General features: G+C 40.4%; 2 protein-coding genes across 2 annotated transcripts in view; both read left to right on the forward strand.

The window, feature by feature from the left end:
• Positions 1–4,784, forward strand: part of LOC124550927 (diphthine--ammonia ligase) — a 139,034-nt gene extending 134,250 nt beyond the window's left edge. Inside the window, exon 13 of the mRNA XM_047125723.1 lies at positions 1,512–4,784. Coding sequence (XP_046981679.1) covers positions 1,512–1,846 — 335 coding nt within the window. The 3' untranslated portion in view covers positions 1,847–4,784. The remainder of the gene's footprint in view (positions 1–1,511) is intronic.
• LOC124550714 (MD-2-related lipid-recognition protein-like) overlaps positions 1,837–20,748 on the forward strand; it is a 127,045-nt gene continuing 108,133 nt past the window's right edge. Inside the window, exon 1 of the mRNA XM_047125435.1 lies at positions 1,837–1,896. The gene's annotated coding sequence lies outside the window, so the exon portion shown is untranslated. The remainder of the gene's footprint in view (positions 1,897–20,748) is intronic.

Raw genomic sequence — 20,748 nt, forward strand, 5'->3', positions numbered from 1 at the left:
CAGTATTAACTAGCTTTCGAGCTCTGGCTCTTCTGGCAGAAAACGACCACACAGACACCCAAATGCACATCACCTCTCACAATAAGAGGTCTACGGTGAAGTGGGTTAAGATCCCAGGCATCTTAGCCTGCAGCCATTTGCCCTGGTGGGGCCTCATTTATGAGTAATCGATGAAAAACAATTTTGCAATTTCAGGTGATGTTCTACAGCTTCAGAACAGGTATATTTTACAGATTGGTTGTACAATGTAATGGTTATAGTACAGACCTCATATACAAGAGGTTGGGGGTTCAATTCTCATCAGGTGCTGTGAATTTTTTTTATTTTAAAATTTTTATTGACACGATGTTGATTATTATTTTTATTCGGTTAATTTGTTTAAATGTATTTCTTTATTTCTGTTCCTTTTTCACAGAATCTTTGTTTATTTATTGACAGCATCACATCATTTTAGTCACCATATTAACTTTTTCAGTTGTTCTCATTTTTTCATTGTATAATTCTTTTTCCACATATTCCAATCTGTGTGCGTGGGATTTTAATTATTTTCATGTATTATCTAGATCTAATTTCTTCTGTTTTATCATCGCATATTTTTGTCCATATTATTGCACTCATTATGTCTATTTCACATTTTATTTTTATTTTAAATGTTTGTGTGATGATCACCATCCACAAAAAATGTAAACCTTGTAACAAAAATTACATTTTGCACAGTCAGTGTAAGCAAATTATTTTGTTTTCTAACCGATAGATTGGCATTTTCAGTATATTACATTATTGAATATTATGATAGACAAATAATTAAATTCACATGCAAAAACATTCCAACTGGAAAAAAATGATGAGAAGAAAAAATGAGAGCAATTGAGAAAGCTTATACAGTGATTAAAATTATGTGACAAAGGAATATAAATGAAAATACATTAAACTAGTTAATTAAAAGAAAATAATGATCAAAGTGACTTCAATAAAAATTTAAAAGTAACAAATTTCCTGGATTTGAATCCACAACCTTTCGAATATGAGGCTTCTGCTGTAATCAGTGTGTTACAGAACCAGTTTGTATAACATTTCCTTTTTAAAGCTGTGGAGCATCACACGCAGTTCGAAATCTTTTTTTGGCAATTAATTGCAAATGACGGCCCGCCAGGGCGAATGGATTTAGGATGTGATACCTGGGATCTTAACCTACAATATCATATAGACAGTTTCAAAAAGTCGATCCCACCACTGGCGACCTTTTCTTGTCAGAGTAGCCTCACAGCGGTTGAAAGAGGTGCTGTGGATAATAAGTACTGACATTTCTCGTGTTAGTGTGTTTCTCCTTATGATATGATGTAGACCTAAAATTACAATGCAACCTTGTCTTCAAATGCAGTGCTGTCAGATTTACTGAAAAACAATCTCTTTAAGTGTGAGAGGCTTAGTTCTATTACTTTCTGCAAATGCCTCATATTACTTTTTTCCCCATATTATTCCAGTTTTGGAGTTGGTCAATTTATACGCAGGTGCGTCATACCTTTCCGGAAGCAGAGAATCGGAAGACTGCCCCGACAGCCTACCCCCTTCGCCCCGCCCCATGGCTCGGGACGAGCTGGACGAGGCGATGTCTTACACACTGTCTCGCCTGCTGAGGGATTCGCCCGCGGCGGCGCCCGTCTGCCACCTCCGCCTGGCATACTGCCCTTCCTCGGAGCACGCGCCGCAACCCGCGGAGCTGCGTGCGGCGGCGGCACGGGCGGCGGAGGCGAACGGCACCACGGTAGTTGCCAGCCTGCTTCCTGTCAGGGGGCTCATGACCAAGTGGACCTTCCTCTCCGTGTGTGGCGTCAGGCACCACTGAGGACTACTACTGTTCCAGCAGAGTACTGTATACCACGTTTAATACTGCAGGTGGGCATTGGATCTGAATACAGTTGATGTGGAGGACTGTGAACCAAACTGGCTATTGTTTCTCTGAGTAATCAGCTACATCAACATATCTCATGGTTTTTGTGTCTCACTTTTCTGGTATGTGGGATATGACTTTCCTTTGCTGTCTACACTTTTTTGTTTTTGCACATTGGAGCTAGTTCAGGGGGATACAAGTTCATCCCCTCTCAGTCTCACCTCCCTCAAGATAGAGGAGTGTGCCTAGAGGAAGAATTAAGTTCCAGCCTCCTCATGCAATGCTGCCAAGAAAAATAGGACCTGCATTTTATGTTTTGTAGTGAATAGCTATTGGGTTAAAACTGAAGTTCATAGTTAGTAAATAATTGATGACTGACTGTTTACCTGATGTTAAAACTTTTACTCCTTGTAGTTGTGGGTAGTTCCCGAGATGGACTCTGATGGACCAAGCTTAATTATTCTTCCTGGAAAAAATATTTTTAACATACCACAACAAATTAAAACAGTGTTCGACAATGGTATTTGGTAGTTATTACATCGCAGTATCTATTTTTTAATTCTTTAAATTAGCAGACACACCATGTTGCTTGCTTAAGTATTCTTCTTCCTGCCGTACATAAAGTGAGAATTGTAGGGGAATAAAGTGAGAAACATGTGCATAGGTGGTATATGTATCAAAACAAAGTCTTTTGCAGCAACGTCCGTATCTACAGGGGCTGTTCAAAAATTAACCTCCTATTGGCTGCTTTAAAAAGGTAAATATTTGTTATCAGTCAGTACTTATATGTTGACATTACTTCTCCACATAGTCGTCACCCAAATTCAAACATTTGTCATACTCTGACCCAGCTTCTTTATCCTTCCATCAAAGAATGGTGCTGCCTGGTGGTTTGGCCAGTTCTTGGCAGTTTCCTTGAGATCATCATCTTTCATGCAGTGCTAAGCAGCCAGCCGGGCCTTCATCTTGGGGATGAAGGAACGCTGAGGCCAAACCCAGACATTTTGGTGCCCACGGTGGACAAAACTTATGGCCTCTCAGTGAAACTGTTAGAGATGGCTGTCCTTGAAACCTGAGCCATATCTTCAGAAAATTTGGAAATTTGGAGAGATATCTCGTGCACACAATTTCATCAGTATGTTGCTAGACATTGTCACATCCGAATGTCTTCTTTGGCCACTTTCATTGTGCAAATCTGTATGACCAGCTTTGAATTTTCTGCACTACCCCCTCACAATGCCGTCAACTATAACTCCAACCCCATATACACAACATAATCAATGGTGAACAATGGCCATTTCAGATGGTTGCTGCTTACACACTGAAGATTGCAGCAGAGAGCTAACTGATGCAATGTGACCTTCAGAGTCTCCTTTTCCACATGTGCCACAAAGCTACAGTCAATTGTTTATTTTTAATAGACAGTCTGAGGTTAACTTATGAATAGCCCTCATAAAAAATTCTTGCATCATAAAATTTTGGTAAAAGTAGCAGTTTTTTGTTGCCCCGTGTACATCAGTCAGTGACGAGCAGACTATCGATGATAGTAATGAGCCCATAGTAGCTATCTTCCTTCAGTTACCTGTGAAAGCATTTGAAAGCTCAAGCGCTTCCTCATATATTTGATGTGTCGAGAATAGAGAGTACGTATTATGCCAAGACAGTATGCAGATGAGCTGGTCAACATTTGCTGTGTGTAGTGCTTTACCTGTAGAGAACAGTTGGAGAGAGGGGGGGGGGGGGGGGGGGGTACTGAAACCGAGTGGGAACTCAAGCTGAAATGGATCTTCAGCAAGGCAATTAATTTGTCTCAGCTGTGACAGACATCTGGGTTTTGCTTCCCATTGCATATTCACAAACTGCTGTCAAAGACTGAATTTGTGCATATTTGATAGTTAATTAAGGCATGTGATTGTTTTGTGGTGTACAATGTAAGGTAGCTTCTATCAATACATACACTTTTTTATTTCTCTCACCATGCTATAGCATTTAAGATATTCAGTTTTGAGGCAGTGTGTTTGTATTTGCATTGAGCAATATGTCCTCTGTAAGTTTTACGACTAGCTTGTGTTCTGTTCCTGGCATCAGTGGATATGACCTTTTACTTGTAATTATGTCCATTGGCAGTACTTGGTATATCAGCCAGTGATAATATACATTGGCCAGCTAGTCCATCTCCTCGTAATTTTACCTTCTCATTTTCCTTCAAAATATAAATAATGCTGCTCTCCTTTCATTTTGACTGGTGTCCATTCCATGCATCCACACATCTTCAGCAATAAACTATTTGGCTAACTGCCTTCCTTCCAGATCAAGGCACAATTATATTTCTATGTAAACTATACCAGGTCAACTGATGTGAGAAGTTATGTTTTGTATTATAGTGTACCTTCATTTTGGGCCATTTTGGCTGACTTGATTTTTATTGATTGAATTGCTTGTTATACTGAAATATCAAAACAAAATAAAATATTGAAACCGCCTTAGCGATGTATTTTCTGATTACAGTGGCATAATATAGGTCTGATTGGTGCCACAATGTAATCAAACACTAGTCTGATGTCCATTGCTTATAACTTTGGGTCTATGTTTATGACGGCTCAGAGGGTTATGTATGTAATGAACACCTTGGCAAATTAAACAAAATTAATTGCAAGAAGCAGAATATAAAGTGGAACATTGGCTTACCACCTGTGATTTTCATTTTTGCTGTTTTCCTTATTTACAGCAATTGTTAATGTATCAAATTGCTCTCTCACTGCCATCTAAGAACTGGCACAAATCTGAACTAAGTTGTTGTTCAGAACTGTTGCATATCATTAAATTATTTATTTTAATGTTCTATGGTAAAGCTTTATGCGTAAACTATTCATATTTATAATAAAGTACGGATTTCTGCTCAATATTAACAGAAGAAAACTTGAAACTTCCTGGCAGATTAAAACTGTGTGCCCGACCGAGACTCGAACTCGGGACCTTTGCCTTTCGCGGGCAAAGGTCCCGAGTTCGAGTCTCGGTCGGGCACACAGTTTTAATCTGCCAGGAAGTTTCATATCAGCGCACACTCCGCTGCAGAGTGAAAATCTCATTCTGAGAAGAAAACTTCTTTCGTGAAACATCTGTGTTCATATAAAGAGGCAAATATATTGGTAATTGCTTGTTCAGAACTGTTGCATATCATTAAATTATTTATTTTAATGTTCTGTGATAACGCTTTACATGTAAGCTATTCATATTTGCGGTAAAGTGCAAATTTCTGCTCAAATTAATGGAAGAATTTGTCTTTCATGAAACATCTGTGTTAATTGCAAAGAGCCAAATATATTAACTGCTAACACAGCTTCAAATCAAAAAGCAAGTTTTATGCCTACAGACTGTGTTGTATTTTTCCAGTGTCTGTAAAATATATAAATTTTAAACAGAATAATTCACTGCACTGAGACAAAACTTTAGAATAAAAAATATAAGGAGGCAAGATGAAAGTAGATGGATAGTCAGTGTATTGCAGAGTGCAAAGAGTAATGTACATCACACAGTTGTCTTTGGCTGTATCTTGTGAATATGTTTTGTAAACCACAGAAACAATTTTTAACACACTAAGTAATGCTGTCGTCTGTAAAATGAAGAATTTCGGCATGAAAATGGTCTCCAGCAGACCTTCTTTTAAGCAGAAGCAGAGGTAACCAATGATCCGTTACCATTATGTGCTGCTTCAGGCGAGTTGCTTATTAAGCTGCATCCCATTTGCAATTACAATGTTCCAAGTGAACTGAGGCCTAAGAAAAGTTATTACTAGATGGAAGAGTGACAGCAAGGTGCTGGCTTTTTTAGAAGCCATTTTTCTACTTTTTAATAGAGTGACGAGTTAATATTTTGTATATGACCGGAACTCGAGTGGTAATGCAGTGCATTACCTATCACTTCTACACACTCCACAGTATAGTACTGACTTGGCACATATTTGTGACTTGCTACTAATATTAAATTATTGCTGCTGTCAGAAAGGACACCTCTTGCTTTCTCTTTAGAGTTGAGACTTGGGACAGCAGAATATTTGCAGTCTCACACTTTTTGTTGTGCGTGCACATTTGTCATAACTGCAGATTGAATGATTCCTAGAAGTAATTTGATAAATGAATGGAAAATAAAACAGAAACAGTTTCTTTCTTAGCTGCACCACATTGTTACTTGGTGTGTTTACATTTTTGCCAAAAAAGAGACCAATTTCTCCTCTAGTGACTGCATTAACAATTTCTCCTCTAGTGACTGCATTAAGTGCTGCAGCATCTGCTGTGGCTATCTTCTGAACACCTGAAAAGGAAACTTTATGTACAAATAAATTATATTGCTCTGATGTTCAGATTGTTAAACATTATTTGATGTGATGTGTCAAATATCTTTTTTATTCCCTATCAGATCTTTGCCAATATTTTCTGTAAATTGTTATAAAGTTATGTGCAGTGAGTGAGAGAGAGAACATGACCATGACCAGCTGTTTTAACACAAAGACAAATTGTTGACTCCCAAGGACATTAACTTGTAGATTCACTGGCTGTATTTTGCGCCAAAACAGGACAGGTGTGAGAGGAACAACATTGGCAGGACAGTGCCAAGATGGAGATAATAATAAGTAATTCATTGTTACAAATGGCTGACAATGCATATTTATTTTACCTCAACACAGTATAGTATTGATCAACTGGTACCATGTAACAACTATTTCACTCCCTTAGCTTTCTTTGTTGTTACATATTTTTCCATTTCTCCTTCATCTTATCCCTATGCTGTCTTTCCCCTTCTTATTTCCATGCTGTTACCTATTTCTTATTTCTTCTGCCTTGAAAGCCTTCTAAATGTATTACTTTGTTCTTATAAATATTTTTTTCTGTTATTTCTGATTCTTTGATGGAGTTCCTTTCAAGTTCTTTTTTTTATTTCTGTAATCCATACTACTGTAAATGTAAACACCACTCACAGGCTAGGCCTTAGGCCTGTTCCGATGGCTGCCTATGAGGCAGTATGAGGAGCAATCTACGGTTGTGGGACACGTGATCGTCGTGTCGCAAATCACTCGAGCTGTTATTGCTAGTAGGTGAATCCCGATAGTGCCGATGCTTCTTTACTCGAGCAGCTCCTCATTTGGCCTCACGAGGCTGAGTAGACCCCTTTCCGGACCTCATTTGCTCAGAAAAATCTGAGGTGGTACCAGGTATCGAACCAGAGTTTGCCCATACCGAAGACAGTGATGCAAACTGTTGGGTTACGGAGGCAGTCTTTGTACTGTTGGTCAATTGCTTTTTCCAGAAATACAACTGTATTTGTTTTGTTAGCCTGTTCTCACTTATTTGGCAAATATGTGCAAAGAAGATTAATTTTTGCTATGTCATTAATCTGATTCTGTGCATTTTTGTAGATCTCCATGTTACTTATAATTTTCCAACCCCTTGTAGTTTGTGTGCATTCATTGTTTTTCTGCTAATCAGTATAATCTGTCTTTCTGGTATCTCTGTTCTGCCCAACTTATAGTTCACCAGTAAGCTTTCAATGAATATAAACTGTGGCACAGTTTTTTTGTAAAATCATATGCTCATTCCATTTTACTAACTCTTATAGATATTGCAGATTTTTTAGTCCTTTCCGATGTATGGCTTAACTTTAACTGATTTATGTTTCTCTGCATTTTACTTGTCGTGAATTTTTTTTTTAAAAGCTGAAATTCTGAGATGAGTTCTGTTGGTTCAATCTTGTGATTTTTTAGCTCAAAATTCCACATCTTTACAATATTTTCTGAAACACAATTAAACAGTAAGTGTCTTAAACCATCCCCTTGTTTAACAACAGTTTCCATTTCAAATGGGTGAGATACTTCCCCCATAAATTTCATTTAATATGCTGCATTTGTTACTTTCACAAATTATGTTTGCTGGTTTTTGTAACATGATGAGGCTGTGTGTCTAAATGGTCAAGTGTCAAATTACAAATGCACAGCTTTGACGTTCAATTCTTGGTCATTCCAAGGATTTTTCTGTCACTTACCACATCTTTCACCTCTGCAGTTGATAATGTAGAGAACACAAAGTTAAATCATGGTTCAGAGACCACATTAAACTGTAGGTCCCACTGTGACAGTTCATAGGTCGGAGGATGACTAGAGCCTGCCAACCCTATCAGGACTTTGACCAGTAAAGCTCTGTGGAGGTCAGACCAACCTTCAGTTTGGACACACCTGTGACACACACCTATAAAGCAGCTGCAACCCTGTTGTTGTTGTTGTTGTGGTCTTCAGTCCTGAGACTGGTTTGATGCAGCTCTCCATGCTACTCTATCCTGTGCAAGCTTCTTCATCTCCCAGTACCTACTGCAACCTACATCCTTCTGATACTGCTTAGTGTATTGATCTCTTGGTCTCTCTCTACGATTTTTACCCTCCACGCTGCCCTCCAATACTAAATTGGTGATCCCTTGATGCCTCAAAACATGTCCTACCAACCGATCCCTTCTTCTAGTCAAGTTGTGCCACAAACTTCTCTTCTCCCCAATCCTATTCAATACCTCCTCATTAGTTACGTGATCTACCCACCTTATCTTCAGCATTCTTCTGTAGCACCACATTTCGAAAGCTTCTATTCTCTTCTTGTCCAAACTGGTTATCGTCCATGTTTCACTTCCATACATGGCTACGCTCCATACAAATACTTTCAGAAATGACTTCCTGACACTTAAATCTATACTCGATGTTAACAAATTTCTCTTCTTCAGAAACGATTTCCTTGCCATTGCCAGTCTACATTTTATATCCTCTCTACTTCGACCATCATCAGTTATTTTACTTCCTAAATAGCAAAACTCCTTTACTACTTTAAGTGTCTCATTTCCTAATCTAATCCCCTCAGCATCACCCGATTTAATTTGACTACATTCCATTATCCTCGTTTTGCTTTTGTTGATGTTCATCTTATATCCTCCTTTCAAGACACTGTCCATTCTGTTCAACTGCTCTTCCAAGTCCTTTGCTGTCACTGACAGAATTACAATGTCATCGGCGAACCTCAAAGTTTTTACTTCTTCTCCATGAATTTTAATACCTACTCCGAATTTTTCTTTTGTTTCCTTTACTGCTTGCTCAATATACAGATTGAATAACATCGGGGAGAGGCTACAACCCTGTTTCACTCCTTTTCCAAACACTGCTTCCCTTTCATGCCCCTCGACTCTTATAACTGCCATCTGGTTTCTGTACAAATTGTAAATAGCCTTTCGCTCCCTGTATTTTACCCCTATCACCTTCAGAATTTGAAAGAGAGTATTCCAGTTAACGTTGTCAAAAGCTTTCTCTAAGTCTACAAATGCTAGTAACGTAGGTTTGCCTTTTCTTAATCTTTCTTCTAAGATAAGTCGTAAGGTCAGTATTGCCTCACGTGTTCCAACATTTCTACAGAATCCAAACTGATCTTCCCCGAGGCCCGCTTCTACCAGTTTTTCCATTCGTCTGTAAAGAATTCACGCTAGTACTTTGCAGCTGTGACTTATTAAACTGATAGTTCGGTAATTTTCACATTTGTCAACACCTGCTTTCTTTGGGATTGGAATTATTATATTCTTCTTGAAGTCTGTGGGTATTTCGCCTGTCTCATACATCTTGCTCACCAGATGGTAGAGTTTTGTCATGACTGGCTCTCCCAAGGCCATCAGTAGTTCTAATGGAATGTTGTCTACTCCCGCAGCCTTGTTTCGACTCAGATCTTTCAGTGCTCTGTCAAAGTCTTCATGCAGTATCTTATCTCCCATTTCTTCTTCATCTACATCCTCTTCCATTTCCATAATATTGTCCTCAAGTACATCACTCTTGTATAAACCCTCTTGTATATAACCCTACAGTTAAATAATGATAGAATATATTTTTCCTGAGCACACTGCATCTTTTCTGACCCCCCCTCCCTCTTTCCACCCATCCATCCCCCTCTCTCTGTCAAGTTGTATGTGCTAGTCATCAGGTTCCACAACTGAAATTATTGGTTCTGTTTTAGATGTTGCTCAAATACATGATGAGAAGCAGGCTGAAGTACCAGTGATCACATTCAACATTGCAAATATGAAATAAAGATTTTTAACTTTGTGAATTGTACCTTTTAATTAAATGCAGTCTTCTTGGAATACATACATACAAAGAGGATGCATAATTTATTCTAGGATGAGACACTGAAAAATGCAGCTTGTGAGACATGTCACTTGTTTGGAAAAGGTCATCATTTTATCTCCAGCTGCTCCCATCTACGTTCACAGAGCACTTTCTTAACACTTTCGTCCTGATCAAATTCAGCAGTGCACCCTCGTAGACTTATCGTGGGATGTTTAAGTCAGAGGATTTCTTTTTGCTTCTGTCTTTATTCAGTGCAGTTCAGAGATTTTTGACTGACTTGTAATTGTATTCATTAAAATGAAAACATTTCACAGCAACAGTTTCTTGCTGTAATTGATAACAGCAGTATTCTGTGACAATTACATCTATATGTTAATTTGTGCCTCGAATCATTCTATAATACCGAAGGCTTTTTCTCGTGTCTGAGTTTGTGGAAGACACTGTATAAAGCATTCAGCTATATTATCTTCATTCGATTTCGTGATTGGTTCCAGCAAAAACAAAGTAATAACTTTATCTGTGCAGTAGATCAGTTGTGATATTGTCTGCTCAGCCATACTATCTTGTTTTTGCAGTGTCTTTGACACACATTACTTCATGCCATTATTAACCAGTGCATATGTGAAAGAGGAAAAACTCAGCATTCAAATCATTCAATACTCTGTATTGTGTACTGGCTCATTAAATTTTCTCAGTAGTGTTTTAGAAGAAAATATGATGTACCTTTCAACAATTCCCATTATGTTTCTGCAGCATCTGTAAAATATTCTGGTAGTAAGCAAACTGATCACAGGACTATAATATTAGCAGCATGCAACTGAAATCCTAGTATTGCATGGTAAAAACTTGATTTGGGACTGCCTATGGTACAATGCTGTGCGTTCAGACTAGTCTGTTCTTAGTGCAGCAAGTGTAGGCATACCCTCACCTGCTCATATTGGAGTTGACAGGCTCCTTCTTTTCTGTAAGCATGCATTGTCTGTCTAACTAATGAAATGTTTTTGTTATTTATTTTGTACTTATAGGGTGTGACGGTGTTGTTAAGTAATAATTTGATGTGACAGGAGTTCTAATTAGTAGATGATATGTCAGTGCCCAGGTGATTGACATTGTCCTAAATTTGTATCGACTGTTTTGAATGTGAGCTTAGAAAACTCTCACTAACGCTTAATTTTACAAAATTTGTGTGGTGCCTTGTATCTGTCATTACAACACTTTGTCTTTGCTTACAAATGTTTTTCTCTGGTTAAGATCAGCTAACATTGCTTAAGCAGGTAGCTAAACTAAGACTTAGCATGCTGGTCATGCAGTAGTTATTGTTTTAAATTGATGTTGTGTTATTGTTGAATATATTGTTGTAAGCATGTGCATCTTGTCTACAAATAATGGATCTATTATTTTTGTTGAGATTTTAGAAGTTGTATGAAACTATCCTTCGGTTAATGGAAATAAATGTAATATCTTTCTGTATCTGTCTCTGGTGATTTTTTTATATTGTCATTGAAGTGTCTCCCTTTTATATCTGTTACAGGAACCTATAGTTTAACTGAAACATTGGATGCATAAACAGATCAATTTTCTAGACTGAGTAAAAAGAGTATCTTCTTTAAACTGAGAATCAATTAACATTACTTTTTTATGTACACACTTTACTTCCAGCAAACTGGTCACTTGTTGTTTCTGAACTCAGTCAGTGAGTCTTAATAGTTGTGATGTAAAACTTTTGTATTTTGGGTTGGAGGTTTAATCACTGGACAGGAGCTCGTAATTTCATTGCCTCTCTTTTTCCCAGCTTAGCCCTCGGGTGGCTGTACCATTTTTCAAATAACACGAGTGGTGCATTTAAGGAATAGCTGTCTTATGTTGCCAAGGTAAACATGTATGAGCAAAATCACAGTTTAATATTAGTGTAATTGAAAACCAATAAAATAATATTACTTAATATGAACAAAAGCACTGTTTAATTAAGTGATAATGAAATAAACTGTCATTGTATCACTTTTTTGCCACAGACTGGTGTATCTCACAATAATGACCTGCTCAAAGCATCAGATCCCAGCCAACTGCATATTCAATTACTAATTATCTCACACACAACTGCCTCATTCTGGGCTTGTGCTGCTAGCTCGTAATCTGGGTCATTTTCTTGCGATGGATTGTAAACTTTTTCTCACCTGGCTTGCTGTTTATTTTATACTACTGCTACTCACTTGGACGTATGGCAACACATTTTATCCACTGTGGCAGCTGAACAATAATGGAGGGATAGGTATGGGCTGACAATTGTGAAACAACAATAGAATGGTGCAAAACATATTATTTTCGGTTGGCGCCCTTTATACATAGAATAATACATTCTTGTAAGCCTGTGCATCTTCAAACTCATCACATTATTATGGTTCAGGATATTAAAAAAGTCACAAATGTCTCTGAAGATTAATTACTGCACAGTTAGACAAATATGCAGATTGAGAATGAATCTTTCTTGTTGTTGCAAGTAATTGAGGAGGAACCCAAAAATAACTAGAATTACTTTGTAAACAGCTTCCAAAGAACTTAAATCTCCTTCAGAGTACCCTCCATTAGCACGAATACACTGGTCCAAACATTTATTACAGTGCTGGAAGCACCTTCTAAATTCACCCTCTTCCATCCCTGTTAGCGTTAGCGTTGTCGTGACATTGCATCTTACATCATTGAAATTGACAAACCCCTTTCCTTTAAAATCCATTTTTGTACTAGGGAACAAGGAGACATCCTAGGGAGCTAAACCTGGCAACCACCAAGAGCCTCATAAATGAGAGCATTGTCATGATGCAGGAACCACTTGTCAGAATTCCGCAAGCCGGACTTTTCACGCCAGACTTCTGTACAGACCCTTTGTAACCTCCAAATAGAATTTGTGGTTTACTGTCTGGACTTGAGAGGCAAATTCTGAGCATGTAATCCCTTTAATGTAAAGAAAAATTAAATAAAAGTTTGTCTTCACTTTCTGTTTCACCTGTCAAGCTTCTTTTGGACAAGGCGGTTTCCACTATTCCCATAGCCCTACGACTCGTCACCTGCAATAATTTTTCAGAAAAATTAGCATCAGGTTTGAATGCATCCCTTTCACAGCAGGGTTGACTGCACTGTTCCCTATGATTCCCTGTGAGAAGTCTGAGCACAGACTTCGTTCCCACTCTTCACTTTCAGGAATCGACATTCAAAATGCACTGGATTGTGCTCCGACAAAACCCAAATAAGTCTGAGATTTAATTGGTTGTCGTACACTGTTCTTCACTTGTGAGATTACCGATTTTGCTGGTGTATTCCTCAGTCTGACGGGAATGGTAATTTTTTCTTCCCGTGGTCATTTCTCTCTTTTTAAACTAAGGAAACCATTTGTACACTTGAGTTTCAGTAAGAGCACATTCTTTGGACAGTGTCTGCATTTTAACAATAGTTCCTGCTGTGTTCTTGTCAAGTAAAAAAAAAAAGAACTTCACAGCTGCCTGTCGTTCGTGAGAGTTATCTGTTTCTTCATGCCACAAGTGCACTACAGGCACACACAAACAACTATCACAGAGACCACACTTGTCGTCGTGGGGTGATGCTGCTTGGAGCACTCACTTGGGGTATGATTCTGGTTACTTTTGGGCCCTCCCTTGTATGCTTTTACCAAACTTCCTGATGAATTAAACCTGCAGCCTGGACTGTGACTCAAACCCAGGTCCTGACCTCTCTGTCAGTAGACCTTCTTTCCCAGCAACTTCTTCACTCCCCCCCCTCCCCCCCCCCTCCCTGCTCTCTCTCTCCCTCTCAGCAGTCTTTTTGCTGTGCCTGTCTTCCACTCAACATCTCCACTATATGGTGAGTAGTAATCTATCCTTTTCATAATCTATCCTTACAGCAACTGCCTGACAAAAGGCTTCTGCCAGCTGTCAGACTCCTTCCCCTACAAGCTGTGCCATAGTGATACCATCGCAGAAGTCCTACATAACCACCAGTCCTCACTGAAATCCTTACCCCCATCCCAGAATCCATATCCTGAGTCTGTTTCTCTCATCACCCTCCTGACACCCTGCACAGCCAACTTCTACATGCTTCCCAAAATCCACAAACCCAACAGTCCTGGCTGCTCCATTATAGTATGTTATTGTGCCCCTACTAGAAGAATTTCTCCTCTTGTTGACCAGCACTCCTGAACAAATTCCCAAAGTCTACCCACTCACAAAAAAGATACTTACTGCTTCCTTCATTGACTCTTGACCATCCCCATTGCTTTACCTCCGGACCCCTACTTATCACTGTTGATGCCACCTCCATATAAATCAAAATCCCTCGTGCCCATGGCTTTGCCACTATTGAACACTACCTCATCCAACATCCATCAGACTCCAAACCCACCACCTCATTCCTCATACACCTTATCGACCATATCCTGAACATATCAGTACTTGAGGGGAAGGTATATGAACAAATCGATGGCATCCTCCTGTGCCAACCTTTTTATGGGCCGTCTGGAGGCAACATTCGTAACCTCCCAAAACACCAAATCCCTTGACTGCTCTCAGGACCAAGACACCCTATTCTCATTTCTCAACAACTTCAACATATCTTCTGTCCGCTTCACCTGGGTCTCTATAATCAAGCACTGAAATGAGGGACATCCTACCCAAAGCTCTTCACACACCTTCTAGAGTGGTATCCCATCACACACTCAACTTAAATAACATCCTAGTCCATTCCTATGCCACTCCCGATGCCAATACCAACCCCATGCCACAAGAATCATATTTCTGTGGAATACTCGGGTGCAAGATCTTCCCAGTCCACTCACCCAGCACTTTCTGTTCCAGTCTGGGTACAGGCTTCTCCTGCCCCTTCAGAAAGGGCCATCTGTGAAAGAAGCCACGTCATGTATCAACTCTGCTACAGCTACTGCACTGCTTTTTGTACTGGTATTACAGCCAACTAGCTGTCCACCATTGTGAGTGGCCATTGCCAAACTGTGACCAAGAACATGGTTGACCTTCCCGTTGCACAATATGAGCTGAGAAAAATGTGCCCGATGTCAGTGGCCGCTTCACAACCTGCACCATCTGGATCCTTCAATCTGGCACCAGCTTTTCTGAAGTATACTGTATAGGGGAGCTATCCTTGCAATGTATCCTTCATCTTCTTGGTCTCAGTCTCTTTAATCCATTGTCCCCACATTCTACACCCAACTATTCCCCCTTCCTCTGTACTGTCACCTCCTCCAAGTCATGTCTCCACCTTATCTTCTTGTGCACAGCATCTCACCGCCTCTGGCACACAGTGCACCTAGCCCGTGTATCTACCACTTCTCCCTCCCACATTCCTCGCCAGCAAACCGTCTGCCTCCCTCCGAGCCACTAGCTACTCATCCCAACCCCTCCAGCCTCCTGCTTCTCTCTCCCTCTATCCACCCCACTTGGCTGGCCAGAGTGACCGAGTGGTTCTAGGCGCTACAGTCTGGAACCACGCGACCGATACGGTCGCAGATTCAAATCCTGCCTTGGGCACGGATGTGTGTGCTGTCCTTAGGTTGGTTAGGTTTAAGTAGTTCTAAGTTCTAGGGGACTGATGACCTCAGAAGTTAAGTCCCATAGTGCTCAGAGCCATTTGAACCACCCCACTTGACCCTACCACCACCTCATCAGTCCTTCTACACTCACTGAATTGTGTATATAGTTGGCACCATGCAGGGGCGTGTGCGTGCGTGGGCGCATGCTTGCATCTGTGTGCGTGCGTGTGGGTGCATGCTTGCATCTGTGTGCATGCGTGGGTGCATGCTTGTGTCTGTGTGTGTGTGGGGGGGGGGGGGGGGGAGGCACACGTATGAGCACGCGTGGGCATGTATGTATGTTTTGTGTGTGTGCATTTGTACTCTAGCTTGGAAAAGGATTTATTTCAAAAGCTAGCAAGTTTACCTTCTCTTTTGCGAGTGCCTGTTAATGACTCGATGCTTTAGCTATTTGGTAAGTGATTTCGTTTGAACCTAAATTATTTACATTCTACCACTCCTGTACATTTATTTTCTATGTACTGGACCTGCATCAGATTGATAATATTGAAAGCTGGTCAACTTATGTGACCTTTTGAGCTCGAGCGTATGCTACAGGGCATTGCCAATAAGGCTGTGAACAGTTACAAAGAGCTTTTGTTATGAATGACCCTAAAATTCTGTGCATTAATTGGCTGAATAAGGGCACTGACAGTCCGCAGTGATTCTGATTGTAATGGATAGGAGTTTCTACTAAAATGAATGTAAAAATTAAGAAAAATAGAATTAAACTTCCATGTCTGTGTTTTTGTTTCTCATGTAGATTTCAAAATTTCCAGATTTATTGCCTTACGTAGGCACTGTGTTTAAGTGGACAGCCACTTCTAATTCCACACTGCACCAAAAAGATGTATAGTTTTTCATTAAAAAAGACATGGAAACATATGTTATAACTTCAATATCAATAACTTCCAAACACTTTAGAAAGACTCGTTGCGACTTATTAGTTCAGAGATTGTAACAAAATTATCTAATAAAAAGGACTCCATTACTTCTAAAAACATCACTGAAGGCTCTTCTTCTTATAGTGATCTAGGGAACACAATGTGTAATTAAACCCGGCCAGAGTGGCCGTGCGGTTCTAGGCGCTACAGTCTGGAGCCGAGCGACCGCTACGGTCGCAGGTTCGAATCCTGCCTCAGGCATGGATGTGTGTGATGTCCTTAGGTTAGTTAGGTTTAATTAGTTCTAAGTTCTAGGTGACTGATGACCTCAGAAGTTAAGTCGCATAGTGCTCAGAGCCATTTGAACCATTTTTTGTGTAATTAAATAAACAAAACAAAAATTACAATATCCAAATAGTTTTTAGAATATGAGGTCCTTGGGAGAGGAAGCCATGATGAAACTCTACCACCTGGTGTCAAAGATGTATCAGATGGATGAAATACCCTCAGACTTAAAGACAAATGCAATAATTCTTGTTCCAAAGAAGGCAGGTGCTGAGAGGTGTGAATACTGCCAAACCATCAGTTTGAGTCATAATTGCAAAATACCAACACAAATTATTGAAGGTTGTACAAGGTGATTTTTACTAACACTTAAAAACTTCTGAGGCAGCTTAGATGACATTGAGACAAGTAATTTAATATCAGACACATGGGCTCACAAATGTCTGGAAATACCCCAAAAGTAGATGACACGTTGAACGTGTGATGTCACGGATGACATACCTCGCCACATATGCAGCAGTGGAGACTTGTCAGTCTGTCATTCCTGATCGTTCCAGTCCAAGTCTTCACATCATTGTGGCTGTGGGCCCATGTACGCAACTTCAGAATGTGGGGATCAGGGATTGAGTCCTGTGACTGACAGGGTATTTCTTTGCTTTGCATCGGACAGTTTCATGTTTACATTAAGGTAAGCTTTATTATTTTATTTATTGGTCTTGTTGTGTGTGCTGGTTTGTTGTAAAGTACAGTACAACAAAAACCTGCTGTGTTGTGTCGTAAGTAATTGTGTACAGTTTTCTGAATTGTGTCGCTACTAGCAAATGACTTAAGTTTTCTTTACTACATGATATCAGTAAGCAAGGAAAGGCAGGCCAAAAGGAAAGAAACACAAAATAAGAAGAGCTTTTATTTGGTTACAGGGAGGACAATAATTGTGTAACTTCTATGTTTACAACAGATCACATTTACAGATTTTTATCATTCAATCCTCCCTCTACACCAAAGCCCAACCCCTGCATGTGTGGCAAGGTATGTCATCTGATGACATCACTTGGTCAACATTTCTCATCCAGTTTTAAAGTATTTTGTGACATGTATGACCCTGTCTGTCTTGTATTACATTACTTATTTTGGCATCATCTATGTCACTTTGGGGTCTTTTAAACGTTAATGAGAATTGCCCTGTATACAACTTGTATGTAAATCGTACTGTAGTTACCATCTTCAAAGGCTATGAAAGGGTAGTAGCCGTCAAGAAGGGAGTGAGAACAGGTTGTAGTCTCTCCCTGATGTTAATAGAATAGAAGTTTATTGTCTCGTAGCATACAATTTTGAGTCATTGACTGATTGTGCAGGAGACTCATCAAAACACAAAAACTGGTTTACAATTTTACTTATAATATTAGTAATATAATATACTGTGCTAGACAATTAATTAATTAAGCAATTAATAAGTTTTATTTGAAAGTAACAAACTTTTAAAAATTAAGGGTCATAAGTGCTTGCTGTCAAATTACAAGTGTATTTCGTATGTTGACAGTGACAACTTGCAACAATAGTTACTCTAAAGGTCCGACAGTATGAACACTACATCAGTGCTCTATGTTTGCACGAGTGCAGTTTCCCTAATGTATAAAAAAGTCATGCGACAAACCACATCACGACCGATCACCATGTCGCCAATGCAAGCCACAGAGCAACAACAGTGGACTTCCATCACAACCATGCTGATTATCCTGCATTTCAAGCTCCATGGACGTGCCTCTGGTGAGAACAACAGCAACTGGCAAACAATCATGGCACCATGTTGCCATCACCACCACAGTAGCCACCCTGTGGGCAGCACGGCAACTATATGTCACAACATGCGACGTACACACAAGCTGTCAGCACACCACACCCCCTCACTGGGCTGAACATTAAGCGCACGCTGTTCCGTGCAGATGACTCGATGTTATGGTTTGCTACAGCTGACTGCTTTTTTGCACACTGAGACATGATTCAAAAAAATTCATCACTCTACTATATCATTTAGGCAAGCACGCCAAACTAGCAAGTGGCATCATCTTGTCACAGCCACCTCCCATAAGTATGAGATGGCAAAACTAGTGATTCTGAGAATACTTGCACAGCCACCTGAACAACAACTACATCGAGCACTGTACGAGGCACACCTCGACAATGGCACTCCGTCACAGCTGTGGCACCATCTTCGGCACTTGACTGACACAGATGTCATCAACAGTTGCACATTGTGGACTATCTGGCTCACAAAGTTGCCGACTGTGGTCCAGACAGCTGACAAGCAACAATCGATGGAAGACACACTGGCCAACAGAGTACACACCTTCGCTTATTGGGACAACAACCATCCAGATGGACTGCCCCATGACAGCATGCCACACTGTAATGTTGGTTTACCACAATCCACTACAGCATGACATCTGAACTGTGCCAGCACTGTCCATGTTCAGCTGTCATGACAAACAAACACGACAGAATCGGAGAATGCCGATGCTGCATGCTGTCATCACCAAACAAGGCACAAAAATGCTGATCTCTATTTTGAGACCCAAATGCCACTGGCGGGCACAAATAGGTGCAGTTGCCTGCTGCATTACTACAAGTTGCCTTCTGGGCATGATCACTCCAGCAGGAGATGGATGCATTTTTGTTACAGATGTCAGAGACAACACCCACTTTCTGACTGACATAGGGTCCGACGCCAGTATACTCCTGCAGCACCTTGCCTTGGCACAATCCACCTCAGAAACTCTGCACCTCTTGGCCACCAAAGGTATTGCTGTACGGGTACACGGCACCACGACCCGAACATTTTTGCTGATAGAGTACAACGCATGTGGACTTCCTATGTAGCCGATGTAAGGCAACCAGTTCTTGGGGTGAGCTTCTTCCAACACTTCAAACTTTCCCCTGACTTGCAACAGTCTGCATTATATCACCATAACACACACACCATCATTGGTGCCACACCTACTGATACTACAACATCTGGATGTACCACTGATGGCCCACTGGTCCATCCCCCCACATCAATGCCACTTAATGCAACAAACCTTCACTCAATGGACGAGCTGACTACAAATCACTTACAGCTGCTGAATGCGCACGAAGAAAACCACTCATTGTGCCTACAACTCCAGTTACTGACACAGGATACAATCGATGTATTAAAACAGCAACACACTCACATCGATCTATGGGACCCACAGCCTCCTCTTCGGCCGTGCCGGAATCATGTCCACAGCCAACCTGGGCGGACAAGTCAACACAGGTATGTATTTTGTGCTCTGCCCCTGCCCCACCCCCACCCCCAGCCCATGCCAGAGTCCCCTCAATGGTGTATTCGTGAGTCATAAGAAATGGAACAGTCAATAGGATTATCACGGCACCGGGGCCTGTGGTACGACAAGGCACATAGATTAGATCTTCAAAAACTCAACGCTGCATTAGACGCAGTTGACTAGATGTCATCATTTGGTGTGCTTCATCAATCTGACAGCCCATGGCTTCGCAAGAAAAAGTAGTTCTGAGGGCAGACGGATCGGTCCACATGTGCCTTGATTATTGCACACTGAATGCTTGAACTGTGCATGATTCCTAACCAGTACTGAACATTCAAGACTTTACCCACAAACTACCAGGGGCTACTGTGTTTTCAGTTGTTGATTGCAAGTAAGCATACTACCAGATTACCATGCACCTGGATAATATTTGAAAAACTGCCACAGTCATGTCTTTTGGTTTGTTCCAGTTCTTGATAATGCTATGCAGACTCAAAAACACCACACAGACATGGCAGCATTTCATCGCTGGTGTGTTTTTTAACACCACCAATTGCTATACCTACAAAGATAATATATTAGTGTTCTCCAAAGAGAATGAAGTGCATGACAAACACATCAAACAATTTCTCAGTGCCGAAGATGAAGTGAGGGCTGAAATCAACAAGGATAAA

Source organism: Schistocerca americana, chromosome 9 (assembly GCF_021461395.2).
Source record: "Schistocerca americana isolate TAMUIC-IGC-003095 chromosome 9, iqSchAmer2.1, whole genome shotgun sequence".
Classification (NCBI taxonomy): Eukaryota; Metazoa; Arthropoda; class Insecta; order Orthoptera; family Acrididae; genus Schistocerca; species Schistocerca americana.